The 21980-nt window shown below is 42.1% G+C and overlaps 1 protein-coding gene across 3 annotated transcripts in view; it reads left to right on the plus strand.

The window, feature by feature from the left end:
• Window positions 1-1447: 1447 nt before the first annotated feature.
• The window catches only part of PLD5 (phospholipase D family member 5), a 447689-nt gene continuing 427156 nt past the window's right edge, over window positions 1448-21980 (plus strand). For 2 of the 3 annotated variants that reach the window (XM_054660981.2, XM_063790086.1), the window contains exons 1-3: window positions 1448-1766; window positions 2604-2697; window positions 4283-4462. Coding sequence is in view for 1 of the 3 variants with exons in the window: in XM_514306.9 (XP_514306.2) it covers window positions 7789-7977 (189 nt within the window). In the remaining 2 variants the exon portion in view is untranslated. Of the gene's footprint in view, window positions 1767-2603; window positions 2698-4282; window positions 4463-7381; window positions 7978-21980 lie in introns of those variants that run through there. The other variant, XM_514306.9, reaches the window with a different exon arrangement.

A 21980-nucleotide genomic window follows, 5' to 3' on the forward strand; every position in this document is an offset into this window, starting at 1 on the left:
TCAACAGCATAAAATGCTGTCTCGATAGGGAACTATTGATTTAGCGTTCTTTTCTGCACCATTGATCTTAACATTTGATCATAATCTTATGCTACTCCTGGTCTCATTAGAGTTTGTCTATTTATAGAACTGTAAATTCCTCTTTCTCAGCATTTATGATTTCTCAGAATTTTGAATCCCCACGGCGCTTATAAAATCTTAAATATACACCAGAAACTCAATATTTGTCAAGTTGAAATTTTGAGTTTCCATTTAGCAAAACCAAACTTTGTCCTTTTGCTAAGATCATCGAAATGTAGCCATGTTTTCTTTTTAGAAGCTTATTCCCATTTGGGTAATTTTCTCCAGTATCTTCTCCCCAGCTCACCCTTCAGCCCAGGTTCCCCTGCACCTGTAGCTATGTTACAACTATACTTGTCTGCTTCTCCAACAAGATCAAGCTGAAATAATTTTTCATCTTCTTTTGTTTTATTTATCTTGTGTCTCTATGGCCTAGCACTAATCAACTGCCAAGATGAATGATTTTGGAAAAAATAGGAGTGGTCTGAGCATAATTGGAGGAGAAGTGTTAAAAGAGGGAAATGAAAGATATTTAATGTGCCTCTTCCAACTCTGAATATCAATTTAATAGTTGTTATAACTTGAAACCAATCTATCAGGTTGACATGTTGTCAGGCAATCTTGGTTCATGACAGGCTAACTAATTCTTCCTACATTATTTATACTCTGCCTACATTTAAAAATCAGCCATTGGAGTGGCTTAAAGTAAAAACAAAGACCAGAAATATAACATCATTAAGACTAGGATAAGAACTAGAACCACTGAATCAGGAGGGAGGAGGGGATCACTGGCCTACAAAACCTAAAATCAAAGAAAGTTCTAGCCACCAAGCATAAAAATTAACTCTGAGCTTTCTGAATTTCATTGCTAGGAAATGAATATGTCACATTCTGCCTTCAAAAGATACTGTATAGTGTACAGAAGCTATCAGTAGCTTGAACAAAGGTTGAGATGGTGCACACTGGCTTAGATTTAAGTGATTTGCTGTAGAAAAATGACTCCCACTGTCAGGTATGTTGAAGATCTAAGGAGTCACTGCATTCCTCTTTAGTACAAGTGAACAAATGGTGATGTCAGAGGTGTTACATAGTTTTATGGCACGTACTGTACAAAAATACCAACAATGGATTCTTTCAAAAGAACATAAAAGAAAAGCATGACCACTATTACAGTCAAAGTCTGTTTTACCTGGGTGTCCAAATATACACATCATTCTCCTATCACTTGATTAAGGTTAGGTTTCAGTTTCAAAAATGTAAGCATGATTAAGAATTACAGTGTGGCTTATATTATCTTCATATATTTCCTTTTTTACTGTTGAGTTGCACATACTTTATGCTGGGTACCATGATTGATACATAAAAGATCACCTCAGATAATCAAAGTGGAATTTAGAATTCTGGGTGATTTTGAAGTGTTCTCAATTCCATGGCTGTGAGCACAAAGGCCAAATGAAGTGCCAACTTAGGCAACTGTCTGATTAACCTAATCCATCTACACTGAGTCAGGAGAATTCAGATTTTTTTTGTTAGCTACCAGAAGCTTTTAGTCGCGCTAGATTATTTCAACGATCCTATTTTCTACTTATTTATTCTTAGGACAGCCATTTTCTAATTTTCTGTGTTGATGTGATGGATCTGTCCAAGGCTCTACTGCAAGGCCAAACCTTGTGACCAAACCATAGCATCTTGACAGATTCAATTAGGTAAAGCATCTTGGTTGAGTCCCCACAGCTGGTTGATTGTCAACTGACCCAACACGACAACCAGGGTTTCTAACTCTCAGAAATATCCCAGTGCCGGCCAGGCATGGTGGCTCACGCCTGTAATCCCAGCACTCTGGGAGGCCAAGGCAGGTGGATCGCCTGAGGTCGGGAGTTCGAGACCAGTCCAGCCAATATGGTGAAACCCCATCTCTACTAAAAATACAAAAATTAGCTGGGTGTGGTGGTGGGCACCTGTAATCTCAGTTACTCAGGAGGCTGAGGCAGGAGAATCGCTTGAACCCAGGAGGTGGAGGTTGTGGTGCGCCGAGTTTGTGCCATTGCACTCCAACCTGGGTAACAAGAGTGAAACTCTGTCTCAAAAAGAAAGAAAGAGAGAAAGAGAGAGAGGAAGGAAGGAGGGAGGGAGGGAGGGAGAGAAGAAGAAGGAAGGAAGGAAGGAAGGAAGGAAGGAAGGAAGGAAGGAGGAAGGAAGGAAGATCCCAGTGCCATCTGATTTGGTTCTCCTTGTGTAAGTAAATTGGGACCCTCGGCCTCACAGTATAAACCCACTCTACCAGGATCTCGTTCTGGGGGCTAGTTGACCTCTCCCTCTCCTCCGCAGTTCTCTCCAGGTCACTGTGGGGGCTCTCAGCCCAGCAGAGATGTACCCAAGCAAGACCATACAGTTTGGTGTTGTGTAAAGGCATTTAGAGTTGAGCCACCCTGAGTTTCAGCCACAGTGTTACCCCTTGGTCCTTGTGTCTCTTGGGCAGGTCACTCTTTCTGGGTCTTTGTTTCCTCATCTGTAACATAGGGATGGCTCTGTTTACTTTGCAGGATTTTGTGAGAAAAAAGTGATATAATGCCTCTGAGGACCAGCCCACACAGTGACTGGAGTAGGTGGTCAAACAATGAGAATCTTTAGTCGAAAGTAAGTTTGTACATAGATAAGTTCACTTTATTAAATATGTAACATTTAAAAAACCTTCATTGTCATTTTATAACTAATCAATAATAACTACGAGGCTAAAGAAAATACTGTAACATAGAAGACCCTTCTCATATTAATGCTTATGTATTCTTCAGAAAACATTTTCAATCTGGGACTACTTTAATTTTGTTCTACTGGTATTAAATTATTCAATTTTTTCTAGAGAAATCCTATAATTAACATATGTGGTTAGGAAAGTCATGTTGTTTTTAGCTGTTGAATCTATTTCTTGACAACAAAGAATAGAGCCATTCTCGGGTCAATGATTTTATATGGTCTTGTATAGTATAAGGGTAATTGAGGAGGACATAAAGCATGCTGTTAGGGAAGGTCTAAGTATTAACATGTTTTATTCTTCAGTAGTAAACCTTTGACAAAATGTAGTAATACTTGGCAACACTACACCTGTGAAAAATACAACTTATAATTGCTAAGAAGTATATATTTGAGATTTTTTTATCGGACATGGTGAAAAAAGAAATCCTTTTTTGAGAGTCAATGAACCTGGCTTTTTGACCAGACTCTGTGACTTACATGGCTTTGGGCAGGTCACTTAACCTCCATGAGCTTTGGTTTCCTCCTTTCGAAAGATGGAACTGATAGCAAGTACCAAGACTACTTTCAGATATTTTTCCAAGGAGTAAATGTGATATGTGCTACAGATGTAACTATTGTGGAAATGTAAGGTATTATCATTACTATGAAAGTTTTAATAAAATACTCCCACTTACTTCTTGATACTTTTGGTCTTACATTTTATGACAATGCAAAGTGCCTAATTCAGACAATATTAACAATTCCTGGTCAATGACATCTGTTCAGTTTAGGTTTGAATTCAATAGAATTCAAATTTGTAGCTGAGTGCAGTTTCTATAATTAATTATAAGCAATCAAGATTAATTGATATAGCTGCTAATGAAAATGATAACTTATTAGAATGACATAGAGAATATTTCTGTGCCTGAAAGTTCTAAGAACAGTAACATTGGACTCTATAGTTTATACAGAAATTTCTCATGTGTCATCCCTGTAGCAATCACTTGAGGTAGCAATGATTATTCCCCATTTACTGGATGAACTTGAAGCCTATGGAAATACAATGAAAACCATGAAAGTCACAATTTAGTAATTAAAGGATCTAGTACTAAAATCTAAATATTTTAATGTCAAATCCAGTATTTTTCAAAATAAAGAAGCAAAAACATGTCGCCAAGTGTTAGCACCCATTCAGTCATTTATTCACCATAGTTTATTGGAAGCTTATTATACGTAAGGCACTAACAGCACGGTAAAGAATCAGGAGTGGCTCCAGCTCCCAAGAAGCGAATGGGCTAGTAGGATGGATGGTCCATAACACCCGTGTTGCATTCAGAAAATGTAATGGCTATGAAAACGTGCTGGCAAAAGTGCTGTGGAAGTTAATGTAGAAATTTAGTAATTATACATTTCAGTAATATTTTTGGTGCAACATTCTCATATTATACCTGGCCATCTTCAGAAATACTATTTTTCTTCCCTACAACAGTTTCCGTTGGGATCAATTTTATATGAAATATTCTTTTGAAGGTCAACAAGCAAGTTCCATATTACTGGCATAAACGATGAACTTGGACAAGAATCCAAGATAGAAAAATAATTATGAATAAGTCTGCACCCAGGTTTATTTGAACTTGTTGGGTTCATTGAGTCTGGCACTGCATACCAAGTAAGTATGAAACTGTAAAAATTTATACTTTGACTAGTATTTTGGATCATAACAAATGTGATCTATGAATTAATTATAATGCTCAATTCAGTAGTATGCTGTCATATTTATACCACCAGTGTACCTTCTTCAAAAAATAGAGATTGGCCGGGCGCGGTGGCTCACACCTGTAATCCCAACACTTTGGGAGGCCGAGGCGGGCAGGTCACTTGAGGTCAGGAGTTTGAGACCAGCCTGGGCTACATGGTGAAACCCTGCCTTTACTAAAAATAAAAAACAAAAATTAGCCGGGTGTGATAGTGCATGCCTGTAATTCCAGCAACTTGGGAGGCTGAGGCATGAGAATTGCTTGAATCTGGGACGTGGGGATTGCAGTGAGCCGAGATGGAACCACCGCACTCCAGCCTGGGTGAGAGAGCAAGACTCCATCTCAAAAAAAAAAAAAAAAAAAAAAAAAAAAAAGAAGGAGATAGTAGCAACTACTGCAGTCACTATGTATAGTCCTATAAAGGTATAGTTTAAAAAAAATCTACTTTGAGAATCTCGCACAATATGGAAACCATTTGTTTAAATTCTTCTATAGTAGAACAGTTCATTATTACTCTGAATTGGATATCTATCACTTGTCAAGGTTTGGATATATCAAATACCTAATCTCATACAGCAAAAGGCAGAGGTATTCTTTGCAGAAGGGCAATAACATCTTTCTGTTAACAATATTATAAAAGACTATATAATTGTTTGTCGTCATTTAAATTGTGTGGTTATACTTTAAAGAAAGCATAAGCTATGGAGGCTAAACTTTAATAGTAAAAACTGGGGGACAGTGAATAGTAGGGCAAATTGTAATAATAAAAAAATCAGATCGTGCCTGTAATCCCAGCACTTTGGGACGCCGAGGCTGGCGGATCACTTGAGAGACCAGCCTGGCCAACGTGGTGAAACCCCGTCTCCACTAAAAGTACAAAAATTAGCTGGGCGTGGTGACGTGCGCCTGCGGTCCCAGTTACTCGGGAGGTTGAAGCAGGAGAATCGCTTGAACCCGGGAGGCAGAGGTTGCAGCGAGCCGAGATGGCGCCACTGCACTCCAGCCTGGTGACAGAGCGAGACTCCATCTCAAAAACAAAACAAAACAAACAAACAAAATTATCAGAGATGCTATACAATGGAATGTATAGTTTTCACAGCCTCACCTCCGACAGGGTCTTGCCCTGTCGCCCAGGCTGCAGTGCGATATCGGCTCACTGTTGCCTCCTCTTCCCAGGCTTCAGCGATCCTCCCGCCTCAGCCTCCCGGGTAGCTGAAACCACAGATGCGCACCACCACGCCTGGCTAATTTATTTTATTTTTAGTGTAGGCCCAGGCTGGTCTGGAACTCCTGGGATCAAGTGATCCTCCTGCCTCCTCCTCCCAAGGGGCTGAGATTACAAACCTGAGCCACTCCGCCTGGCCTTCATAGCTTTTCAATCTGGTTCGTATCCTTGTTTTGAAGTGTAATTTCTGCTTCTGCTTCAGTTTCCTCACTGGAAAGGAGGGTTAATAACATTTATCTTGCAGGATAAGATGAGACTTAGAGATAGCCCACAGGTCGGGGCATCTATTACACAATATAGTTCAGCTCCTAAGAAAACCAACCTAGCACAACCAAAATGTGTGTATTTGTGTTTAGTTGTTTCATCCCCATATTGAATGTGCACAGGATTTTATTTCAACTACTATTTTTACTATACCATTTTTTAAAATGGAGACTTTGAAAAGATATGAAACACAATCCCTGTCCTCCTAAAAGTTTGTGAAATCCCAGCCAGAATGTCTTTGAAACCGTCATTCAAGTAGGGCAGTTCTGCCCAGGGCTAGAGAGCCTTCAGTTTACCCTTGGCAACACCCTCTAAAATCCCCTGTATACCTCTCCAGCTTCCATACACTTCCCAAGCTTTTAACCAGACACGAGACACCCTGAACACCAGCTGTTTAGCATTTAGATAAAACCAAAAAATGTTTCGAGAGGTTGACACCAAAGATAGCAAAAGATGAAGAGATTGAAGATTTAATCACGAACATGCCACCCTATTCCTAATAATCATCACGCTTGGCTGGGCCCCGAAGGAAAAGCCTGGACCCTAGGGGCCTAGAAACAGAGAAAAGAAACATGCACAGCAGTTGGGCCACGTCCACCTAAGGAACAGTCACCGCACAAGCGGAGCGTTGCAGAGGAGCCCTGGATCACCCTCCCAGGATCGGAATGGGTGCGGCCCGGGGAGCCTGGTTCTAGGTGGACACCGAGGGCTGGGGAGCAACCGGTCCCGCGTGCCTGCCCGAGGGGCTACTGCCCCCGGGCGTATTTGCATCGCCACACCATCGGATGAAAGTAGCGTGTAAGGCTCAAGAAAACACATGTCTCTCGGCTATTTCAGGGGGGAATGCTGGGCACCCTCTGCTCTAAGTCCCTTGGGGTGGGAAGTTAGTGAACTTTCAGAATGGGGGAAGGCGCAGCCCAAGCGAGCCGGGGGCAGGGTGAGGGGGCGCCGCTGGATAGAGATGCGGGAAGGGCGGAGGTGGTTTCCTGAGTGTCTCCCTCCGGAGCCATCCCCGCGCTCAGCCAGCAGGACCGAGGAGGCGCGGAGACGGCGCTCACTTCTCCCCTCGCCTGCCGGCTTTCCAGTAAAGATGCGCCAGGGAGAGGTGTAGCCTGCTCGGGAAAGGCGGGTGCGGAGCGGGAGCGCGGCCGCCCGGGCCTGGGCGCGGCGGGAGGGGCGGCGGCCGGGCTCGCAGCCCTTGGCCCCGCGGCGGCGGCGGCGGCGGCGGCTCCTCACTGCACCAACCTGCAGGCGCGGGCTGGCTGGGCCAGCCGCGGCCCCTCCCACCGCACCCCACCCCCGCCGCCGCCGCCGCCGCCGCCCCGGGAGCCGGCCCGGGTCCCAGTAGGTGCCGCAAGGAGCCGGCGAGCGGAGCGCCCGCTCGGGACCGCAGCCGCCGGGCGACGTCGCCGCCGCACCGGGCACTTCTGTCTCCCCGGAGCAGGTTCCCTTCCCTCCCTGTCCCCTCTCGTCCCCCTTCTCCCCGTCCGTCCCCCTCCGCCCCCGCCCCTGCCCGCCCCTCGCCCTCCCTCCTTCCGCCCCGCGCCTCCCGCGATCGCCCCCTCCCGCCCGGCCGCGCTCCCAGCTGGCGCTCAGCACCCCGCGCTCCCCGCGCCCGCTCGCTCCTCCAGCTCAGTCTCCAGCTCCACCTCCGGCTCCCGCTGGGCCTCCCGCTCCCGCTCCGCGCCCGGCTCCCCGCGCGCCCGTCCCGAGTCCGCTGCTCGCCGGCGGCCGCCCGGTCATGTCAGGATGGAGATCCGGCAGCACGAGTGGCTCTCGGCCTGCCCCCATGAGGGCTTCGAGCAGATGAGGCTCAAAAGCCGCCCCAAGGAGCCCTCCCCAAGCCTGACCCGAGTGGGCGCGAACTTCTACAGCAGCGTCAAGCAGCAGGACTACAGCGCCAGCGTCTGGCTTCGGAGGAAAGACAAGCTGGAGCACGTAAGGGCGACTCGCTCCCGGGGGCCTCGGCCAGGCACCTGCCGCATGCACCCTCCCCGTGGTGGTGGCATGAGCGCGCGCGGGGCGCGGGGGGCAGGCGAGGGGATCCTGGCAGGCGCCCGCGTCCTAGGTCGGATTCGGGGGCTTCTCTGCCTGCAGTTTCTTGCCTTAATGACCGGGCTGCGGGGAGGGGAGGGCAGGTTCCCTTTCAGGCTCTTGGTCCCTGCCGACCCGACCTGCCCACCTGCGTCTCCCGGTAGGGTTCATTTGCACGGGGTTCTGGAGGTGCCTGTGCAGAGTGAGCACGAAGGAGAAGTGCCACCAGCGTGGCTCCGAGCAACCCGGCGTTGCATGGTAGTGGGCTTTAGAGCGGCGTTTGCCCGCGTCTTTGGGGGCTGTTTTACGCAGTCCAAAAACTAGCAAATTAACGAATGAGTAAAGTTGGCGCCGCTAGCGACCAGCGTGGACCCGCGCACAAGCCATTAGAGTTTTTTGCAGAGTGTTCGCTGGGATGAGCAGTTGGTGATCCTCTCTACTTGAGCCCAACTAAGGAGGGATTTGCGCGTTGCAAGGAGAAAGGCTAAAAGCGAGCGGATCGTCGGGCTCCCCAGAAATCCTCCCCTCTGGAGGGTGGGAGCCGGTGAGAGGGGACCTCTACTCCCAAGGAGTGCCAACTTCACGCGAAGTGAATTGGCTCTGGAGTTGAGCTCCTAAGGCTTGCTATTTTGAAAGAAAAAAAAAAAACCTAAAAAGGCGTTTAGTGGATCCACAGTTTCAAATTTGATCCATCAGCATCTTCTTAAACCAAATGTTAAAATTAAACTAAGAGAATTATCTCAAGAGTGCAGCACAACTAGCTAAGGAGAAGATGCTATTTCTCCCTGCAGAGCTGCAGAATCCAAATTGAGTCTGCTAATGGAATGTGGAGGTTTCCTTGTATTTGGGTCAGGACGCCAACAATGATAAAAAAGATAAGACCAAGAACTGGAACTCACGCATTTCCAGCTGCTGCACCGACCTGCTTCCCATCTGCCCCACAAAGCACTCCTCCTGGGCTCTGCAGCACCAACAGGCTTCTTCCCAGGAGGAAACACGCGAAGAAGGGGCATTTCTCTATTATAATAATCTGAAAGGAAGGTCTGTGCCTGCTTTCTGAGGGCCTGATGAAGTCATTGAAAACTCTAATATGAAGCTTTGAGTTGGATAACAGCACTATTTTATGTGTAAAGAGCCATTTGCTAATGTCAAAGGGATGCCTCATATCCTTAAGACCATGGAAGTCGCTGAAGGTTTCTAGGATGGCAAGTTGTTTGAAAGGCAACGTATCCATTAAACATGCCCTCTCCAGAATTAGTGAAGGGGCTGGTAGTGTTATTAGTTTAAAGGGGGCAAACAGCATCTTTATGCATTACATGCAAAGAGCATGTAATCAACCAATGATGTGGCTGATTTTAGTATCAGGGATAACAGTCTAGCCTTGGGAGGGTGATAGAACATATCTTCGTTTTAGTTTCACTCTGAATGTATGTTCTTTTGCAGTTTGTGCTTTTAGCTGGTCTATTTCCTTTATTGTCTTACTGAAAATCAGTAGTGCAGCCTTCTATGACTATGTCTTGAGTCATGAGCGGTGCACGCATTATACTTAAATGCTTTCTCACTTTTAGATTTTCATTGAAAGTATCAAGTCATACCATGTGTGCCACAGCAGTCTCACCTTTCTGCATGAGTATGGGATGCTCAGCCTCCTCTGAGGATTGGAGACCAGGGAAAGGAAGATGTGGTTATTTGAAAGCGTGTGAGCGTCTATGCTTTCTTCTTCACTCAGATACTCCAAAAGAGAGCATTGCATTCATTTTTAAAAAAATCATTCTCCTCATTTGATATTTAAATCAGTGTAGCATTTGTTTTACTTTTTCAACTACATTTAATGAGAGATGCATGTATCTATTCTGATGTTTTTCTCTACACACCCTTTCAATTAGAAAGGGGGCTTTAAATAAATTTCTTGGTGGTATTCTCTTGCTCCTTTGAAACATCACAAACATTTTTAATGAATTAATATTAATGAAAGTGCTATGAAAAATTAAATTAGTATACAAATATAAATTTTTTTTGAATTCAAGAGCTAGTTGTTTATAATATACGTCATGTTGAATGCACTATAATATTTCAGGTAGTTTGATGGTAATTTCTAATAGAAATTAATGTTTGAGATGTCAAAAACCTGTAACAAATGTAACCTGGTATCATTGCTACAGAAAGCATGAAAATCTAATGTTGACTTCATTGTAAACAACATTCTGAACATATATGGTACCTTCTGATTCATATGTTGCAGGGATTAGGATGAGCGTGTCATGTGAAATTCAAAGGTGATATATGGTAGTTTAAAAACACCCTTCTGGTCTGTCTAATCAAATGGATGGCCACTTTTTTATGATGTTGAAAAAATAAATTAATAATTATGATGGAGCTCATATGCCTGAAAACAGCCTACTCAGTTATTTTGCTGGTGTTTTAAAAGCCAATCTAAGTATTAAGGAAATAAATAAGTTATGACTTCAAATGACACACATATTTGGTCATCATAATAACAGAATTCCCCTGAAATGAAATGTGGCAGTGTGTGGGCTCTGTCCAGACTTCAGAGGGACAGATTAATTTGAAAGTCAATCATGTGAGATAAAGCAGACAACCAAAGAATGGATTTCCACCCACTTTGCTAAAAGTGAGAATAATTTATTTCTTCTTTTCTGATTTAAAGGCTCCTGGGCCAATTCTCAGGTTGGACAAGAAAAAATGACCTGAATTAGTTGAGGATTGGAATCAATCTTTAAATATGGTTCCTGTCACTGGATGGTCGACACTTAAGATGAACACTTACTAAGAAATAAATGTTTATAGGGAATCATTCCATACTAAAATAATGAATGAGAAGCTGCGAGGAAGTCGTGTTTTGTAACAAGAATTCTGGACTTTGAATTCCACTTTGAAATTTCAGGAAAAAGTAAAATTGCTGGCTATACACAGAATGTTGTATTATTAGTTACAAATAATGCTCTTGGTTGTTAAAATCTTTTGTTTCCTGTTCTGCTTCATAATGTCCAGAGCTTTGGAAGGCATTAGGCTTGGGAAACAGTGGAAGTTCTGTTCTCTGTAGGATCCTGTATTTACTTTAGGTCTAATGTAAAAGTGAAGGATTCTGGTCCAGCAAAGCAAGAGGAGCAAGGGACTACTTCCAAACCCCCTAATCCACCCCTGCTCTTGCAGCCTCCCTAGGGCTGGGTTGCTTTGGAGGTAACCATTTAATAAGATGTGACTATCCCAGAGGATAACATGGCGTTAGGCTGGCATCCTTTGGTGCTGTATGCTTTTTTGAACATTTTTCTTTTTTAAAGGGGGAGAGATGCAAAGCCCACTCTACTTTGTTGCCTGGTTTTATGCCAGCTGCACTGTACGGAGGTTTCCTGGTGCTATTTATGAAGATGGAGATGCCTTATTTTCTCTCCTACTTATTCAATTAGCCCTGTCAAAGTGTGGTTAAGAGTAGGAGCTCTGGTAAGAGGGATCTGGGTTTAGACTTCGATATCATTTCTTATTAATTCTGTGGGCAAAGGGCTCACAGTTACCAAGATGCACAACTGTGTTCCCCCTTAGAGAAGTCGCTGGTTTGCCATGATGAAACAAGACAATCCATGTCTGTAGTGCAGGAACGAACATTCTCCAAATGTCAGAGACTCGGACACCACAAAAGTATACTTTCCACTCACATATCTCACCTGTGCCTATTGGCTGGGGACCATCCTCATCTTGGTTGCCTTCCCCAATGGAAGCTCCATTCTGATATTGTTTTTGTGGCTGCCAAAGCAGCTAAAGAGCAGTTGGAAAATCATGTAATGATTTAGGCTTTCAATGCTTCCGCCCAGAAATCATCCATTCATATGACTCATGTGTATTGGCCAAAGAAAGGTTCATGGTCAAGGCTCACTTCCAGAGTAGCACAAGGGGATCCAACTAAGACCCAGAAGGAAGGGAACATCTGTGACCAACTCTCACAAGACTGCTGCAGCATACAAAGCACTTAGTGCAGTGTTTGGCCTGTATTAAATGCTCAATACACAGTAACTGTAGGTATATGACTTCTCATGTGCTGCCTGGCTCTCGGGCTGAGTCCTCTCACTCCGCCCAAAGAGCTTCCAGATTTCAAATTTGAGATCAGCCTGTATGATGATCCTGGACGCTAAGTGAGTGGTCCTTTGGTCGGCAAGGCTGGCTCACTGTCTTGGGCCTGTTATGCTGTCTGTTTGCCTGCCTTCCCATCCATGATCTGGGGGCCTGACTCTTCTTGGCTAGTGGGGCCCTTGCTTGCTCTGTGGCTGGCCATTCTGAGGCTGACTTTTCTGGTTCTCACTCTCTCAGCTGGTCCCGCTAGCAGAGACAAACTCCTTGTCCTCTCTCCAACCTCTGCTTCTCTTCCCAGCTTGTGCTGGTGGAATTAAGTCAAGCAACATTTCATTTACCTGCAGGATGTCTCAGAAAGCCCATTTAAATTTGAAAGAGAAAGCAGAAGACAGATTTGGTAAATCATAAAAGCAGAATCCTTAATGTTCTCACCTGTAGTGAGCCGTAGTATCTTGATTTATTTAGTAAGTGCCTCACACTTAAAAAAATGATTGTCTCCTCTAAGTGTGAATTTGCACCTACTTAAACAGAGTTTATGTTACCAGTGAATAGTAAATAAATGCCAAGTGCACACTTGCCTCCTGGAATAAATTGTTTACATGAGGAGCAAAGGATAAATGGATTGGAGCACACTTGGTCACAGCGGTCTAGGCTCATATTATGTAATGCCATTTTTGTCCCACGGAGCAGATCCATGAAAATACTGTACCCCACAGAGTGGATCCGTAAAGCGCCAGAAGACAGAGTTCAACCTAAGGGAATGAATCTTTAAAATGTTCCCTTAAAAATCCAACAAACAAACAAAGAGTCTGGCAAATGCTTAAGAACATTAACATTTACTGGGATCATTTCCTGCGGTTTTAGATAAACAACACAGACAAGCTATAGGTGGAGGCAGGATTCTCTGCCGCCTCCAACTCATCAGTCAAGACATGAAAGTTTAGATGTCTCATGAGTGTCTTCCAGTGGATCTCAGGGCATGTCCATCACTGTCCTTGTCACCACTACAGTCGACATATATCTACCCACTAATGGACTTCTCTCACTGCAGGTTGACATTGCAGTGTCTTTTGAAGAATTTTTGGTTTCTATGAACTCTCTTGGGTGTGGCTTGACTTATTTTAACATAATCATAGGGACATATCATATTTAATATATTTAATTTGAGAAGCTCTAGATGATTGAATATAAGTTTTCTTTTTCATCTCTTCTTCCGTATAATAGCTACATGCCAATTTCTGGCTAGTTTCTCTGAAAGTTTTTACTTCTCTCTATAGACTTCTATAACTATCTCAGGTTTAAACTTAAGTAACAGTTTTTAGTTCTTAGTTCTTCTCCAAATAAATCTGATGAGTCCTTTGAATTCTGGGACATGGCAGTAATTGTAATAAGTTATGTTCTCTTACTGAATTGACTGATAGATGGCATAGTTAGACAGACGTGGAGTCTGTGGCACGATCTCACACCAGAAATGTTGCTTAAACTGTATATATTGAGGACATTAAAATTACCCAATTGCTTAAGATCCATTCCTGCACAGACTATGTGCTAAAAGTTTAGGGTACAACGTAAATGTTGAGGTGCAGTTGAAAGGTCAAACTGTGGCTGTTAAGAGATAGCCCTTTTAACCAAAAAAGCATGTTTAAATTTTACTCAGAAAGAAAAAGAGCCCAGTTTCTAAAATCACAAATCTAGCCCTTATGAAAGAGTTGAGTGAAGAATGAGGCAAACTTTCCCAGGTAGCCTTATCTGCATTGGAAAGTCTGACTGTGCCTGCCAGTTGAAGTCGGCCCAAGTTGAACTACCTGCCTGGGCATCATGGGACTGGATGTCATGACCATTGGGTGATAAATATATTTCTTTATCCTCCAGAGTAGGCAATGAGCCTTGTGTTTCACTGACTTGACCTATTACTGTGCTCCTGCCAGTATGTTGTTAGGTCTGATCCAGCAATAACATGAGGAGTTAATTTGAGAGGATGGGACTCATTGACATAAAAAAAAAAAAAAACCAACTGGCAAACTCATCAGTCACCAGATATTTACTGAGTGTCTTTCATGTGAAAGATAGTGTGTTAGGAAGCTGTGAGGTCTTTAATTCAACAAGCACTTATTTGACATATACTGTGTTATTAACAATGTTATTAAATACAAAGACCAGTGCAGGGTCCCTTCCCTGAAGATGTTTAAAGTTGTATAAACAGAGTTACAATATAATGGCAGTGTTATGATTAAATAGAAAAATGCAAACTATTAATAGTATAAGAATACTGCCTTCAAGGGACTGGTTGTTTAGATGATAAAGTATACTTAAAAGAAATAAGCAATGGATACTGTCATACATAACGATAATGTATCATAACAAAATTCATTTTATTCCAGTAATGCAAAGTTGATATGAAATTTGAAAATCAATTACTATATTTTATCATATTAATAGAATAAAAGAGTAAGACCATACAATTATCTCAACAGAGGAAGAAAAAGGATTTGATGAAATTGTGTACCCATGCATGATAACATTCTCAACTGACAAGAAATACAAGCAATCATTACTATTCTGATAAACCATTTCTTTAAAAAGAATCACAGTTAATGGCGAACTATTGAAAAATTATCTGTGCAGATTGTGAGTGAGACAGAGATGTCCATGGTCATTGCTTTTAGTTGGCATTGTACGGAAGTAGTAGACAATACAATAAGGCAAGAAAAAGAAATGAAAATATACGAATTGAAAATGTGTAATGACATTATCACTATTAGCAGACAGTGCTAATAAATTTGAAAATACAAAATAAACTACAGATATACTTAATGAATTAATACTGTCACTGGATTTATCAGGGCCACTGGATTCAAAGCCAATAGGCAAAATTTAGTTATTAGAAATTCCAGTCTAAAACTTAAAAACATTACTATTTACATTAACATAAATATGTCAAATACTTAGGAATAAATTTAATAAAAGCTGGTAAGACTTCTTTTTAATTCTCCCCTAAATTGACCTATAGAGTAGATCCATTTCCAATTAAAATGTCAACAAGTTTGTGTGTATGTGCATTGAAAAATGATTCTAAAATTTATATGGCAATGCAAAGGGCCAACAATAGCCAAGACAATCTTTAAAAAGAAGAACAAAGCCTGCTTCCAGGTATCAAAACTTATTCTAAAGCTAGATTAATTAAAGCAGTGTGGTATTGGTGCAAGGATAAACAAATGGATCAACTGACAAACTAGACAGTGCAGAAACAGACCTGTGCAGATAGAGATACTTGATTTATGACAAAAGTGACTCTGTAATGCAGTGGGAAAGAGATAATCTTTTCAGAAAAGGGTGCTGGGTCAGTTGCATATCCACATTAAAATACATATTCATTTATGTTTTAATATGAATCAGTTTAATATGAGTTGTAAACCTAAATTGGAAAGTGAAATGAGGCTTCTAGAACAAATGTAATTAAAAAATTCTTCATCAACTTGACTAAGGAAAAATTTTGAAGCAGTTTTAATAATCCCAATTTATTAGATTAGTAAACTGGACTATATTAGAAGTAAGTGCTTTTGTCTATAAAATATTTGATTAACAGCATGAGAGACAAGTCACAAAGTAGAAGGATATGTATATATATATATATAATTTAACTTTAGAAGAATATATTTTTAGCACACACTCTGACAAAGAGTTTTAATCCAGGATATGTAAAGAGCACCTACAAATCAATAAGAAAAATATAGACAGCCCAACAGAAAAGTGAGGAAGACACTTGAACAGGAAGTGTCTTCACAAAAGAGGATAATCAGATGGGCAGTAAATGCATGAAAAGGTGCTTGATGACATTAGTTATCAAGGAAGTACAAAATTCAAACGAAATTATACATCATTATTCAAACACAAGAATGGCTGAAATTAAAATAAAATAATTGACAGTGACCAAAGTATTGATGAAAATGGGGAGCATCTGTAGCTCTCATAACTTCTGGTAGGACTTCATTCATAGCTGCTTTGGAAAACTGTTTGCAGTATCTACAACGTTAAACACATCTTTTTATATTTTGACCTATAAAATTTAAATTCTATGTATATATCAAATAAATGTGTGCTCAGGTTAACGAAAGACATATACACAAATGCTTACTGAAGCATTATTTTAGTTGTTCACAGTAGGATGCATCCCTAATATCCAACTATAGTTGAATGGACAATGTATTGTAGTTTATCCATACAGTGTAATACATTGAGCATTGAAAAGAGATTTTATATATATCTATTGCATCTGCATGCAATAATGTGAATGACTCTTTCAGGCATTATAATGAACGAAAGAAGACAGACATAGACAGTATGATTCCATTTATGTCAAGAAACAGGCAAAGCTGGCCAGGCGTGGTGGCACACGCCTGTAATCCCAGCACTTTGGGAGGCCGAGGTAGGTGGATCACCTGAGGTCAGCAGTTTGAGACCAGCCTGACCAACATGGTGAAACCCCATCTCTACTAAATACAAAAAAATTAGCTGAGTGTGGTGGCACATGCCTGTAATCCGAGCTAGTTGGGAGGCTGAGACAGGAGAATCGCTTGTATCTGGGAGGTGGAGGTTGCAGTGAGCCAAGATTGTGCCATTGCACTCCAGCCTGGGCAACAGTAGTGATACACACACACTCTCTCTCTCTCACACACACACACACACGCACACAAAAAGGCAAAGCTGAAGCATGGAACTAGGACTCAGAATTAGCGATTACTTCTGAGGGTAAAATGGGCACGAAGGAGGCTTCTGGGGAGCTAATACTGTTCTATCTCTATTTTTAGGTGTTGGTTACGAAGTAAACATTTACAGAGCTATACACAGAAGATTTGCATCTTTATGTAGATTTCCATGATAGTTTACGAAAAATAAATAAAATGTGTACAGTGCCCTTAGCCTTGCTTACTGCTTCTCTCCATCTATACCTCCTCAGACTCTATGCTTCTCCTGTCCTCTCTAACCCATGGAGGTCTTTGTCCTTGATGTTCTCTGTCACTGTTGTCTTCATGTGGGTGACTGCTGCTTGTCACCTCCCCCTCTATGGCTTCCTGGGTCCTTCCCTCTCCTCACCTCCCCATCTGCTTTAGACAACCTTCCCTGTTATCCCATTGCACATAAGACACTGTATCTAGTTAGATCTTTATTTGCCTTTCCCACTAAACTACTCACTCTTTAATAAATTCTCTTTTTTAGTAGAACATCTATATTTTATTCAACAGGAGGGAAGATAAAACATTCTTTTTTTTTTCTTTTTGACTTTTTTCAACTTTTATTTTAGGTCTTGAGGGGGTACATGTGAAGGTTTGTTACATGGGTAAACACATGTCACGGGGATTTGTTGTATCATATTTCATCACCAGGTCTTAAGCCCGGTACCCAGTAGTTATCTTTTCTGGAGTTCCTTCCAGGAGCAATTGTTTAGTGAACTGTGACCTTCTTGCTTCAGAGACCTTAAATCATGCCTTGTCCAGAGAAGGATATCAAGGAAGGCCTCACTCTTGGTGATGGTTCGTACTGGCTTAAGGACCTGGAGGAAGAGCTGCCAGTTGTAGGACTGGTCTGAATTAAGACTTTTGAGCAGAATCTGGACAGCCAAAAACTGTTTGGGAGAGCAGTGACTTAACAAGTATATCTGGGGACAGAGTTTATTTAAGGAAGAATTCGGTGTAAAAACACCCACAATGGTAGATTAATGGGCTTGAGGACTTGGAAGATACTGGGCTTTATTCTGTAAGCAAAGGGGAGATATTTGAATACATACTTTATTTGAAAAGCCCAGGTTTCAGAAAATGTGGTGGCATGCAGTGTTGAGGAATGAGAGCCTAGAATTGGGGAGACCAGTGTAGCATCTTTTTTAGTGGTCCATATAGGAATTGTGAAAAGGGAAGTAAAAAGAGGTGATGGAAGTAGAAAACTAATGAGGCACCGATGCAAGAAGTATTGTAAAATAAGAGCTCATGGGACTTGCTGTTGAATTGGATCTGGTGAGTCTGAGCAAGCTCATTCATTCAGGAAACGTTTATTGAGTGCCACGGATGTGCCAGAAGTTGTGATTGGCATGATGGACACAAGAATGAACAGGGAAAATTCCAAAGACTACTTGAGAGTTGGAATTCTGCTCTTTGTATCTTGGACCCACGCCATTATTATGGTCTTGATTCATATTATCCATCTTTGTGTGATTATAATTAACAAACATTCCAATACCTACTGCCTACAGGAAGTTGAGCTTCAGACTTCGGAAGATTCAGCATATATGAGTGGGCCTTTGGCCTCGGGTTACTTATGATCTGGTTGTCTTTCAAGACTCAATTTACATGTCATCATTTCTAAACCTAAAACCTGGTTGGGTGTCCCTCCTATGTGGTCCCATAACACCATGGACAGCATAACCCTTAACAATACTGTTTTTTTTTTTTAATTGGCTGTCTATCTTCTGCCCTCAATGGAAAGTTTTTGAGGGCAGCAGTTGTGTCTTATAAGAATGTACTGTTAATGCCAAGCACAGTGCCTGGTAGATGCCTAATATTGATTAACTTGACTATTGAAACAGCAAGTGAATGAATGAATGAATGAATGTGTGTTGAGTGAGACAGGGCTTAGACCCTTGAGTGAAAGAATAAGATGGCATATGCTACCTGCCAGATGAATGCTACAGATGTTATATGCAACGAAAATTCACTGGAGGCTGAGTGCAGGTGACTCAGGCCTGTAATTCCAGCACTTTGGGAGGCTGGACTGGGAGGATCGCTTGAGATTAGGAGTTTGAGACCAGCCTGGAAAACATAGTGAGATCCTGTCTCTACAAAAAATTAAAAAAATTAGCCAGGCGTGGTAGCACGTGTCTGTATGCCTGTAGTCCCAGCTACTCAGGAGGCTAAGGTGGGAGGATTACTTGAACCCAGGAGGACGAGACTGCAATTAGCCATGATTGTGCCACCACACTCCAGCCTGGGCAACAGAGTGAGACCCTGTCTCCAAAAAAAAAAAAAGAAAAAATAAAAAAGAATTCAGTGGAAAGACACCTCAGGTTTGCATGAGAAACTACTGATTAGGCATTCACACAGTTGTAATTGTCAGATGAAGAAGGTAATATACAAGGCTGCATCTGAACCATCCCACAGGTTGAGATTTCATTGATTTTCTCCTGAGACTTGGGAAATGGAGTCACTTTAGTGATCTATGTCAATATCCAATGTTATTGTTTATGGTAGACTGTTTTGGGAGTTTCAACTTCCATATGTCTCCATTTTCATTAGTCTGGAGGAGAACATTAACTTTTTAAATTTTTCCTGAGTACATTGTTCTAGCTTGTTGCCTTGCCTGAATCTGCTGGCTCATTATTTAGCTCCTGCCCTGCTGTGGCTGAGTGCACTTGATCAGAGACGGTAAGACACTCTGCAGCAGGGAATGTGTCAAACCCACCAAAATAATATATATATATATTTTTTGAGATGGAGTCTCTGTCACCCGGGCTGGAGTGCAGTGGCACGATCTTGGCTCACTGCAAGCTCTGCCTCTCAGGTTCACGCCATTCTCCTGCCTCAGCCTCCCGAGTAGCTGGGACTAGAGGCACCCGCCACCATGCCCGGCTAATTTTTTTTTTTTTTTTTGTATTTTTAGTAGAGACGAGGTTTCACCGTGTTAGCCAGGATGGTCTCGATCTCCTGACCTCGTGATCTGCCCGCCTTGGCCTCCCAAAGTGCTGGGATTACAGGATTACAGGCGTGAACCACCGCACCCAACCAAACCCACCGAAATACTCTTAAAGGCCGGCCAGCCTTGATTATTAAGAATCTTCTACTCTGACTTTCTGACTCAACTGATTCCTAAGTTTTCCATTCCCTGAAATCCTTTCACTTTAATCCACGATATGTCCATGACATGTGCACACATTGCTAAGAGTCTGCCTATGAGATTCCCAATGTATCTTTCTATTAAACAAACTTTAATTTGGAATACCTTTAGATCTACAGGAAATTTGCAAACATAGTACAAGCATCTCCTATACACCTTTTTCCTGATTTGCATTTCCCCTAATGTGTTAACACCTCAACTCCACACTTTATTTGAATTTCACTAGTTTTTAAATTAATGTCCCTTCTCTGTTCCAGGATCTCATCCAAGATGCCACATTGCATTTAGTTGCCGTGTGTCCCTGGTCACCTCTTGTCCATGACAGTTTCTCAAGCTTTCCTTATTTTTCACCACCTTGACGGTTTAAAGGCATACAGATCAGGTCTTTAATAGAATGTCCCTCACTTTGTGCATGTCTGATTTTTTTTTTCATCATTAGACTGGGATTATGGGCTTTAGGATGGAGTACCACAGAGGTCAAGTGCACTTCTTGTCACATCATATCATGGCATACATGCTATTTACATGACATGATCGATGACGCTCATCTTTATCGTTTGGTGAAAGTAGTGTTTGCCATGTTTCTCACTATAAAGTTACTATTTTTCCCTTTCTACACTCTAATTTTTTGAAGCTAGACATGAAGTCCCACATCCCCACATTCAGCAACTCCTGGGCTAGGGAGTGATTGCATTTATTCTTTGTAATTTTTTGTAAGGAAGATTAGTCTATTTTCCCTCAATATCTTATTTATTCAAACCTTTATTTATATCAGTAGAACCCTGGGCCTCGGCCTCCTGAGTAGCTGGGACTACAGGCGCCTGCCACCCCGCCCAGCTATTTTCTTGTATTTTTAGTAGAGACGGGGTTTCACCGTGTTATCCAGGATGGTCTCGATCTCCTGACCTCATGATCCGCCCGCCTCGGCCTCCCAAAGTGCTGGGATTACAGGCGTGAGCCACCGCACCGGGCCCATTTGAACTTTTTATAAAACTCTTGAAATATCCTTAATTATAACCCCGGCCTGTAAACTCTCATTCAGATGATGGAGAGACATCTTCTACTAAGCAAATGACAGAGCAAGCTAAGTGGTACAGTGACTTTATGTAGTATCCTAATATAGTGTGTGTGTATGTGTGTGCATGCATGTGTGTACAGACACTTTCTTTGTACATACAGATATTGTTATTCTTTTCTTTCCAGCATGAGTGGTCTGTTGTTGGAGAATCATGTTCTGCACTTGGCAGTCATAATTCCATTCGTATTCCGTGGTTCCCCATTTGGCATTATTTTCCAACCTTTTTGTGTGTGTGTGTGTGTATGTGCTTAGAATATTTGGCCTGTGTGTGGGAAAGGGGTCTTCTATAGTCAGCCATCATGAGCCAAGACACTATTATCTGAGATTCAAATCTCTTTCAAAAACTGACTTGGAACTTTCCAGCACCAGCCCATTCATTCATACTAATAAAACATCTCCAATGAGAACCAAGAAAAGATGGATAAGAAGAGAAGGAAGTATGGTGGGGTAGGCATTGAAATGCTTCAAAAATCCAGCGCTCCAAGGCTGCTGCTAACTTTGGGTGGGGCGTTTCAGGAGTGTGAAAGTGTGAAGAATGTACATTTATCTCTGGAGCCCCTAGCTCTCATTTCAAGATGCTTTTTCTCCACACCGATCAGCCTGCTCGTGGTGCTGCTCCCAATAAGCCACCGAGTAATTCCTGTCTTCTCATCCTCCTGACTTCCTGGTCACACCAAGAGTGTTGGCCTATTGGGGGCTTATTCATAAGGGTATCCTATAAGCCAAAAAATGAAATTAATTATCATCATCATTGTGGCTTTTTTTCACTCTAGGGAATGTTACAAAATGAGGTAATAAGAAGACAACAATCCCCAGAGCTTTGTTGAAGGTGGTTTATGAAAAGGAGAGCTTTACTATCTCT

The sequence above is a fragment of the Pan troglodytes genome, chromosome 1, assembly GCF_028858775.2.
Source record: "Pan troglodytes isolate AG18354 chromosome 1, NHGRI_mPanTro3-v2.0_pri, whole genome shotgun sequence".
Lineage (NCBI taxonomy): Eukaryota > Metazoa > Chordata > Mammalia > Primates > Hominidae > Pan > Pan troglodytes.